The sequence below is a fragment of the Aedes albopictus genome, chromosome 2, assembly GCF_035046485.1.
Source record: "Aedes albopictus strain Foshan chromosome 2, AalbF5, whole genome shotgun sequence".
Taxonomy (NCBI): domain Eukaryota; kingdom Metazoa; phylum Arthropoda; class Insecta; order Diptera; family Culicidae; genus Aedes; species Aedes albopictus.
Window position 1 is genome coordinate 479,863,278 of NC_085137.1, and position 20,974 is coordinate 479,884,251.

General features: G+C 36.0%; 2 protein-coding genes across 2 annotated transcripts; both read left to right on the forward strand.

Moving 5' to 3' along the window:
* Positions 1 to 777: 777 nt before the first annotated feature.
* LOC109413996 (cuticle protein CP14.6-like) lies at positions 778 to 1,738 on the forward strand. Its single transcript, XM_019687723.3, has 2 exons — positions 778 to 924; positions 1,131 to 1,738. Exons 1-2 carry the CDS (start codon positions 916 to 918, stop codon positions 1,539 to 1,541), a joined length of 420 nt encoding a protein of 139 aa, XP_019543268.1. The 5' UTR covers positions 778 to 915; the 3' UTR covers positions 1,542 to 1,738.
* Positions 1,739 to 13,029: 11,291 nt separating this feature from the next.
* LOC109413995 (endocuticle structural glycoprotein SgAbd-2) lies at positions 13,030 to 13,972 on the forward strand. The gene is made up of 2 exons (XM_019687722.3): positions 13,030 to 13,182; positions 13,256 to 13,972. Exons 1-2 carry the CDS (start codon positions 13,174 to 13,176, stop codon positions 13,679 to 13,681), a joined length of 435 nt encoding a protein of 144 aa, XP_019543267.1. The 5' UTR covers positions 13,030 to 13,173; the 3' UTR covers positions 13,682 to 13,972.
* Positions 13,973 to 20,974: the final 7,002 nt, after the last annotated feature.

Genomic DNA, 20,974 nt, shown 5'->3' on the forward strand with positions numbered 1-20,974 from the left:
TTGTTTCGGTATGACTCTGCAGCTTGCGGTTATTGGTACACAATCATCATCATCATTAATGAGGTTTTTGTGTTAGAATGAACGCAAGTATAGACCAAGAATTTCTCAATTACCATGCAAAACTTTATTCCCTTTCCAATCCTAAACCATATTTTTTACAAATCTAAACCAATATTATTCTGGCAAATATAGCACATGATTTTATTAGTGTAATCTACATGAAACAATCAATTCAGAACCACCACCAATTCTAACGTACTACATTCAATTAAAACGAACAAAACTTATAAACGCAAGATTTCGTCAAATTACAATAATTTACTATAAATGTACCCACTCATTTCGCTATTATTTAAACGAAACCAATTTGACCTCACCTTCGGCAATGATCTAAATTGTCTCAAAACATCTGAAACAAAAAGAATAATTACCCAAAACTGCAATGAAGAGGTCTCGAAACGCTCTGCATCGCAACCAAATCGACCACATATGTACATGATGGTGGTGCTACGTGCCAAACTCCAAAACAAAAACATCGTTGTAATTCGATCACATTATCAATCGATCATTTCCTTTAATTGAGCCCGAACGCAATTCGTCACCCCGATCGACATCGCTCGCAGCCAGCGTCGATCTTCATCTTCGCCGTCGCCGTCGTCGTCCAAAACCACTGCAGAAGAAAAATGGCAAAGAAAGTCCCCTGGAGTAGAGGGGGGTACCAAGCCAAGAGCTTCATCTTTCTCTCGGATTGACCATCCAAAGAGCGGTCCATCGTGCCTCATTTGACCACCGATGAGGTACGGTTAGCTGGTATATATAGGCAGGGCCGGACAAGCAGAAGGTATCAGTGTGCATTCAGCCAGCAAATTTGTAGCGTGTAATTAGATTTTTGTAGATCTCAAAAACTACAGCAAAATGAAAATGGTGAGTTGAGCGGCTAACTTTCGTGAAAAGTGATGTGAACTGAAAACTTTTGGTTATGCTTGTTTGGACTCAATTAGAAGAAGATTTGTGCAAAAGCGTGTAATTAGCGTGAAATCGTTGTGTGATGCAGAATCAAGAGAGATTACATTAGTGGGTCAATAATACCAATCGAATCTCGTTTCTTCTTCTTCATATTTTTCCGACAGTTCATCGCACTGTCCGCTTTGATGGCCGTGGCCGCCGCCGTTGGTGACCACTACGTGGAGCACAAGCACATCCCGATCGTGCACAGCGAGCTGGTGCAGAGCAACGACGGTAACTTCAAGTATGGATACGAGTCGGGCAATGGAATCGTCGTGCAGGAGGAAGGCCATGTCAAGAACTTCGGCACCAAGGATCACGAGGCCAACGTTGCCCATGGATCGTACTCCTACATCGATCCCCATGGTGTCCCAGTTTCCGTGAGCTACGTTGCCGACGAGAACGGATTCCAGGCCCATGGATCGCACATCCCAACGCCACCACCACTACCAAAGGAGCTGGTTGAGGCCTACGCCAAGGTGGGCAGTCACCCCGAGGCCCACCACGAAGAACCCGAGGTCTACAAGGGTCACTAAGCAGATCCGGCAGAGCAGGAGCAGCAGCAGAAGTAGTGTGCCTGCACAGGAGATGTTCTCTCATAATGAGTTTATGCCAAAATGTGATAGTCTATCCGATTGTCAGCCGGATAGTGCCTAGTGAAATTGATTTATATAGTTTTATTTTTTCAACAGAGAAAATGTAAATAAAAACATAATTTTATTCAAAGTCAAAAGCAAGCTTCAAAATGTTTTAGCGTAACCTTTCTAATGCCTAACCACAAGCTTTGGGGTTCATTCAAATATTACGTAACGCAAAATTTGGCAATTTTAGACCCCCTCCCTCCCCCACGTAACAAATTTTGTATGAGAGATTTCGAAATTTTGTATGAAGCGTAACACAGCGCTAGACCCCCTCCCTCCCCCGTTAGCGTTACGTAATATTTGAATGAACCCTTGTCAGTCCTGGATGATTTAAGATCACAGTATACAGGGTCAAATATTTGTCCAAAATGAAGCCAATGCTCAAACATCTTGTTTGATTCGATCGAATTTTCATTAGTGTCAAACAGATGTCAATATTTGATCCTGTGTACTTGAGGCCTTAATGCTGTTTGTTGAATGCGGTTTTGCATAAAAAATAGTGAACTAAAATTATAATGTTTCTTTTGTCTAGTCTCTGATGTTTTATCGTCAATGAACTTGTTTATTAGCAATTGGCATGTCAACAAGTTCATTGACTATAAAACTACAAAGAATAGTCTTTAATAACAATAAGGAAACATTAGTGATTGTTATGGTAGCACGAACTAACTACATTTGAATCGCACCCTGTTTCGCTCTAACTCTGTCTGGATTCGTTGTCGTGTCTGAAGAATGCCGATCATCTTTGTGGTCATTCGGCATTTAGTAATCGTGCTCATATTGGGGAAACCTATACGATCTTCTGAACTAGTAAATACTACTTGGGGAACATATTCGTATGAGTACAACTACACACTACCAATCAGGGATGTCATATATACAGATTTATCTGTATTATACAGATTTTTGAGCATCCGTACAGATTTCATTTTATATGAAATACAGATTTTTGAGCTACAGGGGCCATTTTATTTTTGTATGATATACAGATTTTTCACTCAAATTTTGTATGAGATACAGATTTTTGAAAAGTGCGATACAGATTTTTCAAAAAATCATCTGGCATCCCTGCTACCAACAAAACATTCGTCATGAATAAAAGCAGTATTTACAACAAGTTTTTAGTTGCAAGCCGTAGAGGTTGCAACCAGTCACTGCTAGTGTAATGATGAAATTCCGATGAAAAACCAAAGAAAATTTTAAAATTACGATGAAATATCACAATTCGTATAAAAGCGGGTGATATCATAATCCTGGCTATGAACACTTGCACTTTTTAGAGTTTCCTACAAAGATTTGTTTAGGAATATACTTGAAAATATATTCAGTAGTCGTTCGAATTTCTCCTGAAATTGTATGTTGGATTGTTCCTTATTGAGTACCTTACGAAATTTCTCATTGATTTTCTACCGCATTCCTTCTTCCATCTTACGCAGTTCCTACTGAATTCTTGCCACGATTTCTCCAGACGTTCTGCTTCGAATTCCTGAAGGTTTCTTGGAGTTTTTTTCTGCACGAACACTTTCCATGATTCCTTCCGAAGACCCTCTACCAAAATTCTCTGAAACTTCCTTCGGGAATATCTCTTTGTGGGTTTCCTCGTGTTTTCATGGAAAATTTCTGTTAAATTTTTCTTTTCAGGGAAAATTTTGTTCAACTTTTTCCAGGACTTTCTTCCGAAGAAAACTGTCACATTTCTTCCATCATTCCTTCGGAAATTTATCTTAAAGCTTTTCAGAGCTTTTCCCGATTTTTCTTATATTTACATCCTGAGTACAAAATTTGTCTGGATGTAGATATTATTTTCAGATTTTCTTTTTCCGAAATTCCTCTCTTTATTTCACCAACAGTTTTTCTCGGAATTCCTCGCGACACTCCACCGGGATTTCTTCCTATATTTCTCCAGGAATTTATTACAAGGTACAGTTAAACCTTTATGATGGTTATTTTATGCAGATTTTATTTATGTAGAGTCTGGGACCATTTGGTAGAGGAAAAAAACTCAATGAAAGCATATTTTGATATGGAGATCAAAAAGTGATATTGATTTGTTTGACATAAAAGGTGAAAGTACTGGAAATAACAGCTCAAATTTACTCCTTGACCAACATCATCATATCATATTTAGCTCTTTTGAAATCTAACCAGTAGCAGCGAGTTATTCGATTGATCGTCAAATATCAAATTTTGCTATTGATCAGAAGTCCCAGGAACAATTTTTTTGCTATTATTTTCAGTACTTTTACCTCTTATATTACTTTTTTGTGTGAAGTGTCATTAATAAATAAAAAAAAAATTAAAAAATAATAATTTAAAAAAACCTGTTATATCAAACAAACCAATATCACGTTTTGATAGTCAGTACTTGACCTCTGCCCGGGACTTGCTGCTATAACCCAGTCAAATTCGAAATATTCGAAAAAAAAATTACATGGCCAGATACTGTGCGTATTTCACAGTATCCCAAATCAAATCAATTGATTCAAAACTGACGGAGTTACAGCAAGTGCCCAAACGGTCCCAGATCCTACATTTTCTTATGTCCTAAATTAAAATAGGAAGAGGTATAAAGTAACAATGTTGTGCTCAAGAAAATGTCATAATGATGGTTAGTATGACAAGAGAGGTTTGAGATGAACCAGCCTAGGGCTGAATAATAATAAGAATTATCCCAGTAAACCACATATCGTATAGGCAGGTGCATTCCTTATCGCATATCGTTTCGTGAAATATCAGAAGCACATAATAAGCTGGAGAAATGAAAACATTAGTCGCATTTCAATCAACATTACGATAGGTAAATGCCGCAATTCTTACTCGGTTTACGTTGTAATGATTGACAGATCATACATCATGTCGAAAAATTAATAAAATTTATCGCAAGGATTCGATGCAAACCGCCACCGTCATACCGTGATGTGCACTAATAATTATCTCGCCATCGCTGCTTCTTAGCACTTGAAGACTAGGTTCATATTCGTACTTCTTAAAATAAAATTGAAATCAAGGTACCTACTTTCGACAAAAAATCAGTATTTTTTTATCAATTCGTGTTATCCGGTCCAATCTTGTTGCTTGCGTCCGTCATCGGTTCTCGCCCGAAATTTCTTGATCATTTCTGCCCCTCTGCATTGAATCGACGGTGAAGGTCTGAACAGGGGATCCTTAATTGGATCTCATTTCTTACCTCCGGAATGATGTGGCAAATTAATGTTTTCCGCGGCAGTTCAAACTCGCACTAAGTCGTATAAACTGACAGATCATTATATGATGCAGGTCTCGATATATCAAAAAGAATCGCAATGACTTAGGGAAAATTGCATCCCAGCTTGATAACCGTGCTTGGGAAACATATGAAAAGACAACCGATATGGGCTAGTTTTGAGCTTATATTGGCCAAATTTCAGCCTTTGTTTAAGGAAGATAGGTTGGTACAGAGTTATGGCATTGAACATAGGATCTCGATGTTCCATGTTCGAGGCTTGAATGACAGTTTTTTTTTTTTATTTTCGCCGGTAATTTGCAACATCGTATATTTTATCAAGGAAAGTCGTTTTTGCCCATTTTATCGATTACAGGTATACCTCGATTTAGTGGACCCTCGATTTTATATACTTTTTTTTCATGGTAAATTTTATTTATCTAATAAATTTAAAACTTGCAGAATCTTGGGAATTTCTGTTAAGTCTCTTGTAGGACTTCTTATTTTCTGATTCTTAATATATCCGTGAAATGTTTTCTAAAAAAATCCATGAAGTATTTTTGAAAAAGGTCATGAAAGGTTTTCTAGATGAATGCTTTGAATGTTTTCTGATTCCTCTATCTATAAAAAAAAACATCTGAAAAAATTCTTCAAACTATGCAAGAATTTTTGAAAGAATTTCCTGAAGTATTTTTCAAGGAACCCGTGCAATATTTTTGAAATCTATCCGTGCCAGAGTTTCTTAGGAGTTCTTGAAGAAATTTCTGGAGGATATTCTTAAGTCTAAAGGAATCCCTAGAAGATTTTGTGAAAAAAATGACTGATTTTTTTACGATTTCCTGGATTATTAAAGTAAATGTACAAGAAGTTTCAAAGAAGTCCCTGGTAGATTTTTTTTTAAGAATCTCTGGGAGATTTTTCAGGTACTCGTGAAAGTTTTTTTTAAACGAATCCTAGGATGAATTTCAGTCAGGCTTCATGAAAAAATTAAGTGTAAGAAATTTTTACAAATTTATCCTTGGAGAAATTTGTAAAGAAATCACTGGAGGAATATCTGGAGATATTTCTGCAGAAATTAGTCGATTTTTATATTAACTGGGAGATTTTCTGAACGAATTCCTCGAAAAATTTGTGAAGGAACCCATAGGACAGTTTTGGAATCCCTACAGAAAATTCCCGAATCGATCTCATAAGAAGAAATGTTTGTTAGATTTTCTAAATAAAGCTACAATTCATTCTCCAAACGAATGCTAGGGAAATTTCTGAATAAATATCCAGAGGAATTTCAGAAGTAGCCCCTGGGCGATTTTCTCAAACAATCTCTGAAATGATTCGTGAAAAATCATGGAGTAACTGGTGAAGCGATTCATGACAGGTTTCTTAAACGAATTCTTTGTGACGCTTATGGAAGAATCTAATGGAAGAGTTTTGTCAATAACCTGCAACATGATTATTTTATTTGGGCAGTTTTTTTTTCGAAGACCGGTTAAGTTTGGTATTAAATACCACAGAATTGCCACAAAGGCGATAGAGCAGATAGCGGAACAAACCTACACTACTCATACAAAAAGATCGTTCGGTGAATATAGCTCTTTCAAATGCTTGTCACGAATCTCTAAATTTTCGGAGGAGCCCCTTGAGATATTCCAGGATCCCTAGAGGAATTTCTGAAGCATTTTGAAAGAATTCCTTGAATGATTTTTTTTTTTTTTGACATTTATGCAAATAACGTTACTGCATATGTCGATTGCTCAAAACAATTAGCTTTTGAATCAACCATACATATTTTTGGTGACAAAAGGTTTCGATCGTAACAAGCTAGCAAGATTGTGGTTTATTCGTTATTTTACAAGAGTTGCTAATGTTTGGGATAGGCAACTTTTTTTTCTCTCGTAAAGAAGTTCACAATTTTGAGCTCGATTGGTTAATCTTTCGCGAAGCTAGGAGCGTTCTCGTAAAACACTATTTTTTAGACAACTTATTTTTGAACTGTCATATCTCGGAAACCAATGAACCAAATTTAATGAACTTTTGAACGTTTATCAACAACATATTGATGCTTCTCATGTCATTAAAACAAAGGTACTTTTTGAACGTTGAAAAAAGTTATCATGTATTAAAACTTTTTGGATCTTTCTCGAAAAAATGTATTTTTTTACATCAATGTCATTAAATTTTAGTGTTGATATCCAAAGTTTTTCTGTTTCTGTTCTGAAGATTTCTCTAATAAAATATATAAGAGCCTATTAGGATTGAAAGAAGAACACATTTAGTAATGTTTGTATGATATTGTAAATTTGACTTATTTTCCTCTATATGGGTCAAAATGTCAAACCGGTATAACTTTATTCATCCTGAGAAAATATTACATTTTATAGCGTCATACCAAGTATTAATATATTGTTGATAAACGTTTAAAATTTCATTCAATTTCTGATTTCCGAGATATGACAGTTCAAAAATTAGTTGTTAAAAAAAATAATGTTTACCAGAACGGATCTAACTTCGCGAAAGATTAACCAATCGAGCACAAATTTATACCAATCATGCACATACAATAGGTGGACAAACAGTCGAAATTTGAGAATTTTTGATGCACTGTATGTATGTATTTTTGAACATTTTTGTGAGAGAAAAAAGGTTGCCTATCCCAAACATTTTGGTCATCCCCTGTATTCTTTCAATGGAATATATTGATACAGTGACCGGCACAAAAAAGATACACCAAATAGTGGTTACAGCTTCTAATGAAAACAACATGCAAAAATGATAAAATATACACAGAAAAAAATAATTAAATTTAAACGACATGTAAATGGCAAAAGCTGTGAATTTAAACGAATTTAAACTAAAAAATGATTGAAAATTGAGTCGAATTTGATGCACATAATTAGAGCATAGAAAAACATACAATTTTACACTTATATGAACTTTAAATTCAATGGCACATCAATTTTATGTTCAAATTGAAAAGTGAATTAAATAACATTTGATTTTCTGTTATTGAAAATATAAATTTAAATTGGCGTGTAAATTTACAGCGACACTCGTTTACCATCAATACAAATGGCGTCTTTGTTTCAGTTTTGTTCTGCCTACGGCCGGAGGGAGTTGTTCATGTGAGAAGCACCGGAAGACGCACTGATAGTTTGTTTTGAGCCGCGAATATCTGTTATTTGTAATACCTTATACGTACCCAAATCATTGATACATGTGCAATCTTTCAACTAGAGAATGATGATAAAAATCTATCGAGTTCCTTAAAAACCCCTCATCAACAGCAGCAGCACCTCGCAGTGCGTCTCCCGGTGCTCCATTTTGCGATGCTGTTGCGTCGAGAGCAATTGCCCAACGTTGATGAGGAAACATTTGCATGACCGAACATCTGATTTATGTACGCTAAGTACCACATCATCGCAATGATTATCCTCACAAGACGCTTTTTCGAAAGTCGAAAATCAAATGCATAAACAAACATTCATGTCAATATACAGAAGCGTTGGAAATTAATCGTTTAAATTTAAACGATGTTTAATTTTACACGACTCTCACACGAGACATGAATCGTGTAAAATTAAAATCGTGTAATTTTTATGTCCAACGCAATTTTGCGTTTATTTCGATGCTCCAAATATGTGCATCGAAATAAACGCAAATTTACACGTAATTTTTAAGTGTGCTACAGTTAAAATTTTCGTGTAATTTTGCGTTGATTTCGATGCACATATTTGGAGCATCGAAATAAACGCAAAATTGCGTTAGATTTTAAAATTACACGAGCTATATAGCGGGTCGTGTAAAATTCAGTTTGGGAACGTCCATAAATTACGTCACGCAAAAATCGATCATTTTCAACCCCCCCTCCCCCCTATGTCACACTTTTTGTATGGGACCTCTGAAATTTTTGTATGAGTCGTCACACTTTGCTGAACCCCCCCTCCCACCTCAAAGCGTGACGTAATTTATGGACGTTCCCTTTCGTTGAAATTTAAACGATTTGCTCAATTTGTATGCTGCTGCATTTTTCATTGAAGTTTCATTTTTATTTTTCATGCTACCTATCTAATTGAATAAAAATCGATGGACTAGTCCCTTACGTGAAGGAGCAAACATCCTTTGCCCTGTTTTGCCATAAACTGCGCCATCATTCCTGTCCACGATACAAGCGATTTTCAAAACAAAGCACCGGGAGACGCGCAGCGACTGCAGTTGAAAGTGCCGCTGGTGTGGGTGATTTTTTGCCGGATTAGATGGAATTCTTCGTAATCTGCACTTACCCGATCAGCCATTAGTCAGTGTGCACTCACCAACCATCCTAAACCACAAAAATCGCAGCATAAAACTTGCAAACAACGCGTCTTCCGGTGCTTTCCATGAAATTAACTTTCTCGGTCGCTGGCAAAACAAAACTGAAACAGGTGACGCCATTTGCATTGACTCCACAGCAAAAGTTGTAAATTTACACGACTTGAAATTTATAGCATTGTTGACAGAAAATCGAATGCTTTTCAATGTATTTTTCAATACAAAGTTGAAAATACAATCTGATGGTATTTTGAGTTGATTCAAGAGTAAAATTGTGTGTTTTTTGATGCTCCAGGTATGTGCATCAAATTAAACTCAATTTTAAATCATTTTTTCGATTGAATTCGTTTAATTTCACAACAACAACGATTTACATATCGTTTAAATTTAAATATTTTTTTCTGTGTATGCAATTGTAATGTATTCGTCATATGCAATTTATTTTGACATGAGTTTCATCAATTTTAGGGTGATATGAGGTGAGTTTATTTTTCATGGTTAGTATAATGGGTCCGTTTTTCCCTTAAACTATAGAAACTATCTGAAAGTAAGAATGAACGCTATTAATCTACAATATAACAATAATTCAGCTTGAATACATGCAGGAATGTACTTTTTTTTTAATAACGTGCAAAAGGTTAATGCTAAGGAGGAATGTACTTTTTTGGACAATTTTTATGAGTTTTGGTCGAATAATGCAAAAAAAGGAAATGTTGTGAATATTATTAAGGATTATTTGATGACTCAAAACACGCTTACATTTGTGTATCGCAATGATCACCGTCATCTGCTTGTACTAAATCTTGTTGGAGGTATATTCTATCATATACTCTTTGATAATTACAAAATTTCAATGTATTACAAGTGGTACACACGCGTGTTCATGTTCAATCATAATGTTAAATTTTCCCTCAAATTCCACTGTCGCTCCTATACACACATTCTCAGAATTAAAAATTTACAAAAAATGAAGCATCAGATCATCTAGCTGTCTTTAGCAATATTTATCGTTGGAATGCAAGGAATATATGTGCCGAAGAGACCATCATGATTTGACGTTAGTCTCTCTTGTAATCACTCATTTTATGTGTGTGCATAATTTAACACTAGTGTGATTTTATTTTGAAAATGAACATTATAAGTGAACATTATTGCCGGGGCCCGTGACGCAGTGTCTACACGTTCGCTTCATAAGTGGATGGTCATGGGTTCGATCCCAGTCCCGGCACTTCGTCAGTTGCTCTTCCCCCGTGAGCGGCTGGCACTTGACCCTCTTCTGAGCTCTCATAGCTCAAATGGACCCGGATAATTGGGTATCAGCAAACGGCAACCCATAATGGACGACCCCCAATCGGACTGGAAAAGGAACAAAAGCCACACATCATTTCATCATCGTGCTCATCATTCTGCCAAGGACAGGGTAGAAAAGTGAAAGCAGCACAAAGGCAAACCAGTTCGATGTAGTTGAATAAAAATAGAATAGAATACATTTAGGCGCTGTACAAAAGTAAGTGCAGCCGCCAATTGGAATCGCTCACGTAGTGCATTAGTGGACAAAAGAGCTGTAAAATAGGTTAAGGTTTTTTTTGAGCAATCAAAAGGTTAATCGGTCAATTAACATCTAAATTAACGACTCATGCAAAATATTCCGGTTTACCTACTGAAATTTGAAAGATTTAGCATTGAGAAACCTGTTGAGAAACCATGCAAGAAAATAAAAAAAACGGCTCGCAAAAAAAATCCCTTCGAAAGTCCTTGAAAATAGACGAAAGGTTAACTGAACAACAGCTGCCTTAAATTGTCAAACATTGCCAATTTTACCCGGTGCGTTGATTGATTTGTTTTAACGCGAAAATGACCGGGTGTGAAAGGCCAAGTGAAGCCAATATCTGAGTGGCCGATATTGTCTTCACATGGCCTTTCACACCCGGTCATTTTCGCGTTAAAATAAATCAATCAACGCACCGGGTCATGGTCAAAGAGCGGATCTAATCCTTTGCCGATTTTGTTTTAGTCGTTGCTTGTGAACTAATTAACGATTTTTTTTTGGCCAGGAACTACCCACATTTTAAAAAAAGTTGATTAGTTAATTAAGTGTGGAAAGCAAAAATATTGGCCACTGATGTCGCAGAATTCGGTACGGTCTGTCTAGACTGCGGCCTAGACAGTGTCTTGCACGTTGATGTGTAGGGATAGCAAGGTGTGCCTCAAACCGATATTAACTGACAGAAATGTCAATGATGATGAACCTGGGCGTGTTAGTGGAATACCTGCAAGTAAATAGAAAATCGGGTTAAGTATTGTTTCTTTCAATTCCAATAAGAATTTGCATCCTGTCAAAGCATATCCTTTGACAGGATGCAAATTCTATGTTGAGTTGAAAAGAAGGGTACTTAGCTCGATTTTCTTTTTACTTAGGAATGTCAATGTTTGTAAAATTGAACATTTGTTTGAATCATGAAAATCCATCGAATCAAAATGTGACTATATTGCCATATATAAGATAATTCTATGAAAATGACACAAAGCATAACTGAAATTTTACAAATTTTTCGCCAAAAGTAGCACCAAACAAGTGTAAATTAGAATGTAATATAAAATTCTATTCTGTCAGGCTGGAAAAATACACTTTAAATCTTTTGTCAGAGTGTTTATTGGTTCAATAAGAGGAGGTTAATAAAAAAATATAATAAATTAATTTTTAGAAAATAAATCTGGTATTTTTTCGGGTAATCAGGAAAAATCATAAAAGTCATAGGATTTGTTAAGGAATTTTGTGGACGACTCAGAATTTATGTAAAAGTGTTAAGTACTGTTCATTTGAATTCCAGTAAGAATTTGCATCCTTTGACAGATACATATTTCGACCTCAACGGTCTTCAGTGCATTGTACTTGACTCGACTGAAGAAATCCATCGCATTCTACACGTTTTATACATCTTATGTAAAAATAATAGGTAACTTAATCTAAGTTGTTTTTTTTTTTTGCTCGGAAACTTGTAGCCCAAACTTGTAGCCGACCGCATCAATATTTGTTATAACATATTTCTCACTGCACAGGAGAAAAAAAAAACTTTAAAATATGAACCAAATTTGAATTTTGAAAATATCTGTTCCAGGAAAATTCAGTTCCACAGAGAAAACCTATTTTTTTTCATGAAACTGACTTTAATTCGCTATGAATCCACTGACACTGGCTGCTTACTTCACTTGACGTCAGAAAGGATTGGGTCACAAAACTATCGCTCACACGTGGCTGCAGCGCGCGTCAGCGTTCTAACGCAACTCCTGAAATATTGCACCCATCGAAATTCAGAGACGATACACAGATCAAAGATCGTCATATGTATATCGAGTTCTCATTAAAGAGAGCATCGGTTTCTTGCCCAACAGCTTGACGACACGACGCGACGGCTGCAGCCCAAATTGATCGATTTATGATCATCGTCGTCGTCGTCGTCGCCGTCACCGTCGCCGACGTTGAACAAGAGAAAAACTATTGTGGCGCTGTGGGTTTTTCGAATCGGTGGCGATGATGGGGCGAAAGAACAACAAAATCTGTAATAATAATTCGAAAAGTGGCCAATGCAAGATGTTTTGCGATGTGTGTGAGCGTGTAAGTTGTCTTTGGCAGATTGATTGATTTTTTTTTCGCGGTCGCGTACAGCTGGGCACCGCCGAGGATCGCGACGACGACGATGACGATCGGTCGAAACTGATCTCGATGGCAAAAGAGCATTATGTGAGCTCTTGTGGCAGAAAGTTAGAAAAACATGCATGGTTTGGGGTTGCGATTCGGGGTAGCCGGGAAAAGGGGGTGGTCGTTTCGTATACTCATTGCATGCATCGGAAGGTTGGGGAGGCCGGACAGGCCTCTCATTCGTTCGGACAGATTTCGGGTGGATCGCGCTCCTTGATCTGTCGTATAAATAGTAATGCATTTGATCGAAACTGTATCAGTTCACTTCTAACAAACCCAATTGAATCATTATACCTGATCTTCTAAGCTTGACTGCAAAAATGAAACTTGTGAGTTAAAAATGTGAAAATTGTGGCATTAACCGTATAACTAATGGAGAAATTCTATTCTTGGTGTTTTCAGTTCATCACATTGTCTGCCCTGCTGGCTGTTGCCGTAGCCGTCGAGTACCATCACGTAGAACACAAGCACATCCCGATTGTGCACAGTGAATCGTACCATGGACACGATGGAAGCTTCAAGCACGAATACGAATCGGCCAACGGAATTTCGGTTCAGGAACAGGGCTACGTCAAGAACGCCGGAGACAAGGAACACGCAACCAATGTTGTCCACGGATCGTACTCGTACACTGACCCCCATGGTGTCCCAGTATCCGTGAGCTACTCTGCTGATGAGAATGGATTCCAGGCCCATGGATCGCACATCCCAACCGCGCCACCACTACCAAAGGCCCTGGTTGAAGCCTACGCCAAAGCCGGAAGCCACCCGGAGAGCCACGCTGAAGTGCACTACAGCAAGCCGGAACCACACTACAAGCACTATTAAAGCAAGCAACTACCTCCCCACGGATGAGTTTTTAGTGCTCAGAACAGGTCGTCTATCCTGAGCTGAGAACTATAAACGTCTTCATCTGGCCCAGGGAAGGATGGCTGCGAGTTTCCAAAGAAAAGACTGCCCCGTTGTTTTCGACAGTTCTCAATGTGATATCTACCTGGCTGGCCCAGCTGGACCACCCCGGAAGATTTGATTTGTTTTATTTTTGTGGAAAATGTCAGTGTATAAAACTGCAATGCAATGTATTCAATAAAGCACGATTAGTAACAATTTAAACGAAAATCCTGTGGGTTTCAATTCACTCGGCGACACGTGTTCGCACTTTCAACAGGTTCCCTTCGGTAATCCCTCTGGAAGAGACTTCAACCACCACCACCACCATTGTTGAATCATTTTGGTGTGACACGCGTAACCTGATGACACCACGTTCGACCGGCCGCCCAACCGACCAATACTGGCCACACCGCACTGCACCGGGTAACCCACGTGACAAATTGTCTCTCTGTTATTCCAAAGCCCACGGCTTGTTCTTTCGAGCAGGCATAATCTAAATCTAATCGTCACACAATAGATTCCCGTTCCCTTTCCCCTCCTCTTCGGGAATAAAAAGTGTAGAACGACGAGCCAGTGGTGCTCAACCTGATCGAGTGCGCATGTTGTTTGGCGTTTCTGATACCTGATTTGGGTTTTTAAATTTTGAAAAATGTATCGATTTATAAATTTCATACAAAAAAAAAACACCTTTTCTGAGCCACTATGTGTTTTTTTTTTCGATTTTAGAACTTTATATTGATAAATCGATTTCAAAGAGATTTTACAATATCGCCCAAAATATCACCTTTTGACAGCTAGACAATTGCTTGACAAGCCCGCTCAGTACGAAATACGACGAGAAGTGATTCGACAAATCGCTCCCATGCAAATTTTCAGTTTGGCGTGCAGATTGAGAATGTGGAATTATCTCAATACCACTAAGAATGGGTCATTATGCCGAATGAGTTTGTAGCCAAAGACAGGCAGCCTAGATAGTATAACATCTTCTGAGAGCTCAAAAAAACCTTATATCATCAATTATGCAGGAAATTAGAATTTCGCCCTACTGGCCTAATGAACTTCGTACTAATGACACATTCGACCTATCGTACATCGGGTTCTCCCAAATAACAATGATATCTAAATAACAACTAATTCAGCCAAAGTTTCGGAAATCTAGCTTATGGCGAAACTGGAAGCATTTCCTCTTTTTTTTTGGTTTTTGATTTTTTATTAAATAACGAAGCAAAAATTGGTAAAAGTTTTACACCTAAAAAACAAACAAAAACCAATTTTTCAAAAACCATTTTTTTAAAATTTCATTCAAAAATGGTTTCTTTAAAACTGAAAAACATTTTCCTCCTGAAAAAAAATCAGGAAATACCTTGACCCTTCCTCTAACTGTGTACGAAACCGATTTTGAAAATATTGCTTCGTTATTTAATAAAAAATCAAAAACCAAAAAGTGAAGAAATGCTTCCAGTTTCGCCTTAAGAGTGGTATATTCATTTGCTGTAGAGTAATAATGTTCGATACCATTTTTGATCATGTCTTGGTCATGTAGGCTTTTGAACTACCTGGAGAGAGTTCTTCAATCCTTCTAGGTATTCCTTTAGCAGGGTGTCTACTCGATTACAAAAACAAAATTCTCTGCTTGAATCACTAGTTAAAATTAAAAAAAAAAAAAACAAACTATTAATTCACTTTGACAAAAGGAAAACTAAAAAATGAAACTTTTAACATGAAATAGGCTTATCATTTTGTCAGTGACTTACAGACTTCTTCAGTGTCGACTTTTTCCCTGATTTTTCCAGGTTCTTGAAAATAATTCCAGGTTAAAAAAGCTTGAGCATCCCGAGCAGAAAAAAATAACAACTAAATAACATATCAAAGTATTAATCTTAAATACTATCATACCTCGATATGCCCTTCATTAGGTGGACATAAGAGGCAAAATAACAAAAACGAATTCCATAATTTTGCATGAATAGAACCTGGAAAATAACAGGTCTTGTTATTTCAATAATGAATGCATACCTAAAATTTCAAGGGCTGTATTTGTTATCCAAAAGATATTAAATACCAAAGTAATAACATATCTTAGTATTAAATTGAACATTTTCTCGATAGCTTTAAGACGTAATAACAAAACTTGTTCTTCAGTTATTTTCCCTGTTAATCACCCAATACCACGTAAATACCAAACGCTGCTCAAATACCTCCAATTGTTATTGTAATGTTCTCATGACATTTCGTAGAACAACATGGTGATAACAATTTCAAGTATTAGGTCAAAGGTTGTTCTTTGCATAGTATTTGTAAGGTACCGTAATCTGGGGGGAAGTTGATCACTTTTGCTCTATTCTTCTGAATAAAATCAAGTACAATGCACATGACTCCAAACAAATATTTTTAAAACATGTACTGAGTGGACCTGTTTCAAGTTCCGTAAACGAAATTCTTACAAGAAATTGCTAAATTTTATAAAAATTGCTCAAATGGCCGAATTTGAAAACTTTTAATCCGGGGTGAAGTTGACCGACCAATGACATAACATTCTAAGAATAGAAAATTATTTAACAAACTTAATTTGATGATGCTGAGTTTGAATAAGTTTTTAAAATTCTTACAACTATTGTATGTTGTATGTTATAAGTAAAATAAAGTTTAGTTAGTTACAGAATGATCCACATTAAACGCCTAAAGGTAGGCAATTTCTTAAAAAATCGTCTTATTTTCTCAAAAATATGATATTTTCTTTAAAAAAGTAAATGTTAACATCAATTTTAATTTGAATCTATGTTCAATAAGCCTACCATGAATGAATAAAAGTATTTTGCGAGTCATTTGATATGCAAAGCGTTGCTGGAAGGCGTTTTCTTGACGGACAATCTTTTCATCGTGTTCTAATGCACATCCAAAAAAGTCGATATTTTTATGTAAAATCTGACACAATTGGCATAAAAACCTTCAAAAATCCATCCAATATATTCACCCAATTGATTTACGTCAAAAATTCTTCCAGTGGGACAGAATTCTAGCGTCCTCAGCTGTTGAAAGACGTGGATCCCATAGTGATCAACTTCACTCCGCTGATCAACTACCCCCCAGATTACGGTATTCCCTTCTGCTCGGGATGAATATAACTCAAGCCAAGTATGATGGCCACAAATCCATTTAATCAAGCAATATTTCCCAATTGGTAAATGATTGGATCGTACAGATTGAATCGCAAAACACTACATAGAAAATGTATAATAAATAAATATCGTTCGTAAAAACAACTGTAGAAAGTAAAATATAATTTTCTTTCTAAACTTCTGTAAAACAGAAGTGATTTCAGAAAGATTTGCTGGTAGAATGCTTATGATGAAAACTATTCTATAAATGTTATGAGTCGAAATGTCGAAATGTTTTAGCAAGAAACTAAGGATTCTTTGAGCGATTCAAAAGTCTCTTCATGAATGTTACGGATGTATCCCACGATTCATCCAAAAATTTGTAGTAAGGATTCACTTACGGTATTTATAATTTTATCTACCTTCATTGTTTGAAAGATTTTTTACAAAAGTTCTGAATTATTAACATTTTCAGTATTTCTGAAATTCTTATACAAATTTTTCGTAGTACGCTAATACAAATAACATATTCTTCTGTCTTTATATAGAACGTCTTCATCTACTTCTTCAGAAATTCCGTCAGAGAAACAATCAGAAATTCCCTCAAAGGATTCTCATTGTTTGAGAATAAAATCCTGAAACTTTAACTTAAAACCATTGAAATGCTAGAGAATTTTTCCAAAGATTCACCAGAAGCCATGGAAAAAGTTTAAAGAGGTCCAATATAACATCGATATAAATTCCTTAGGAGATGGAAGGCTACGAGAAGCTCTCCCATTATCTATAATAGCAAAGAGCTAAAAAAGCTATGCATATGTGTCTACCCGAGCAGAAGAAAATAGCTGAAGAATAACAAACTCAGGTAGGGAATCGCGCCACTTGGGCGGTGGCTTCTATATTCGTCTGTTTTCCACTAAAACTCAGACAAATTTGAACCAATTGACACAACTTTTGGAATGTGGTGAGATAGGTATAGTATCAACCCGTGTACAACATTTCAAGTCAATTGGTTCAAAATTGACTGAGTTATAGTGGAAAACAGACGAATATAGAAGCCACCGCCCAAGTGGCGCGATACCCTATGGCAAACCGAATACCTACAACCTGAGTGAGGTATTAAGTAGCCCTTTATAAGAGGTAAAATACCTAAAATAATAACTGGTGTGTATTCTGTGCATAACGCGTGAATAATGACACCAGGTATAGAAATACCTAAATAATAATCCGCGATTTTTCCATACAAATAGCAATTTTTCCATAATTGAATAATACCTCAAGCAGTCCTCAACACCAAACCAATAACTCGTTGAGGTATTTCATCAATACCTACAAAATAACAAAATAAGTTATTTTCAATACCTGTATAACCGACCAATACCTTGTCTTGGTATTATACCTGACTTTGGTATGCTCCAGTTATGTGGCAATTATTCATTTCTGCTCGGGTAAACACATTTTGTAACCCAAAATTCCCTGATAATTCCAGAACTTTTCCAGGTGAAATGAGATTCTCTGATAAAACCAAGTTTACCAGCGTCTTCTGGATTTCGTAAGCTCTTTTGGATTCAAATGATATGAAAAAAGAAACTTTTGAGTACTTTGAGCCAAAAATATTGAGATTTAGAGGTGGCGCAATCGCCTCAAAGTTGAATTTTTGAATTATAAAAAGGTGTTCACTTCAAGTGTTATAAATTTTTCAATTTTCAAGCGATTTTCAATCTTTTTTTTGAATCTCTCACAAATTAAATTTCAGATAAACTTGTAGAACATTGAATTTTTCAAAGTAACGCTAAATATGAGATTTTCAAGATTTAATTTCTTTTTTTCTTTCTTCTTTCTACAAAATAAAAAACTTTGTAGCCCGACAACTTTTCAACTTCTTGACCATTTGAATATTGAGACGTGCTTTTGTAGCTAATTATGCTACCTACAGGGGATAGACAAAATTATGGAGACAGGCAAAATATCCACTTATCAAAAAATGGTCAAATAGCTGTAGCTTTTTGAAAAGTGCATCAAAAAATCTCAAATTTTTACTGTAAGTTGATCAACTAGTTTTGTATTAACGGTCCACATTTGGGATGAAGTAAGAAATATTCTAGAAAGAGTCATAATTATCCGATAGCCAACTTTGAACTTTTATATTTCCGAATTCAATGAACAAAATGCAATGAAATTTTGAGCATTCATAACTTATATGATTAGTTTTGAAAAACATTTGGCATTACCTGAAATTGTTAACACGGAAGAAATTTTTTTTTTAATAATTTTTTCCCCATATTTCTTTAGAAATTCCTAAAGGTTTTTCTGCAATTATTCTCAGAATTCCTCAAGAAGTTCATCATGAAATTCTTTTTGAGATTGCTTCAGAGATATCTCAAGGGACCCCAAGAATACCTCCAAAGATTACTTCATGAATTGCTTCTAGATTCTAGTCTAGGAGTTTTTCCAGATTTTTACTAGATTTTTTCTAGGAATCTTCACAGGTGTCTGCTAGATTTCGTTCAGGGATTCCTTCAGAAATTCCGTAAAGGGATTCCTCTAAAAAAATCAAACATTTCTCCTGTATTTTTTGTGCAATTTCTGTAAGAACTTTTTATCTCTGGAGGAATCTTTGAAGGAATCCCTGGTGGAATTTCTGATGAAATCGTATGAGCAATAAAAAAAGAAATATTTTAAGAATGTGTGCATGAATCACTGAAGAAAAATCTCAAGGAATTCCTGGAGGATCGAAATATCTAGGAGAATTTAAAGAAAAAAAAAACATCCATAGCAGTAATCCTTAAAATATTGAAAGAGTCGCTGGGGAATTTTCTGAAGAAATTCCTGACGAAATTCCAGAAGCAATCTATGTAATTCCTGTAAAAATTCCTGAAGGTATATTGAAGGAAACTCATGGGAACTTCTAAAGAAATCTCAAGAGGGATTTCTGAATAAATATCTGGAAAAACACCGGAAGAAATTTCTCGGGAAACACTTGGCGGTACTCCAAGCTGAATTCATTGAGAAACTTTAGAAGAGTTCCTGGAGAAATCCTTCAATAGAATACCTGGAGGGTTTCTTGAAAATTTTCTGGAGCAATTCGAAAAATCGCTCGTAAAATTTCCAATAGATTTGCTGTAAAAATTCCTGAGAAATATTTCCGGGAGAAATGTCTGAATCCGTGGAAAAAATCTTGAGGCATCCTTGGAGGAAATGCAAGAGGAATTTCCGTGAATATAAACGGAGGAATACTACTGAAACACTTGGAGGAGTCTCTGTATAAATTGCTGCGGAAATCTCTGGAGAATTTCCTGCTAGAATCACAGCAAGTAATAATGCAATAATCCCTGGCGAAAATCTCGCTAGATTTTCTGGATGAATCCCTGAAGTAATTCCTGAATGAAAATGATTCCTTAAGAATGATTTTCAAAAAGACGCCCTAGTAAAATTTTCGAAGCAATCCCAGAATAAGTTTCAGAAGGAATCCATGGAAAACATCCTGAACTAATTCTTGGTGAAATTTCTGAAGAAATTCATAAGGGCATAAGTATTTGAAGGCAGCCCTGGAGAAATTTATTAAAGCATCCATGGAAGATTTTCTTCAAGAATACTCGAAAGATTTCATGAATGAATTTCTGGTTTAATTTCAGAAGATTCAATAGTGCAATTTTGGAGGAGTTCATTGAAGATTTTCTAAATTCTAAAGTAAACTGTGACGAATTTTTTTAATGAATCCATTAAGAATTATTTTAAGGAATCCTTGAAACCATTTGTGAAGTGAACTTTGAAAGATTTTCTGAATTACTTCTGTGCGAAATATCTGAAGTTATTCAGAACTTTTGGTTATCAAAAATAAATTTTTGAAAGAATTTTGTGAAGAGATTTCTGAAAAAAAGTCGTGGATCAATTTCTGAGGAAACTCATGGAGCGCTAGAGGAATATCTGTAGAACTTTCTGAAGGAATCCGTGGAAGATTTTCTGAAATAAATCACTGAGGGATTTTCTACATAAAGGAATTCAGGGAACAATTTCGGAAGCAATCTATGGAAGGATTTATAAAAAAAAGTATTTAGTTTTTTAAGTTTATAGTTTCTAGAAAAATCTTCAGTGAACTTCGGATAATATATGAATAACTAGCTGTCCCGGCAAA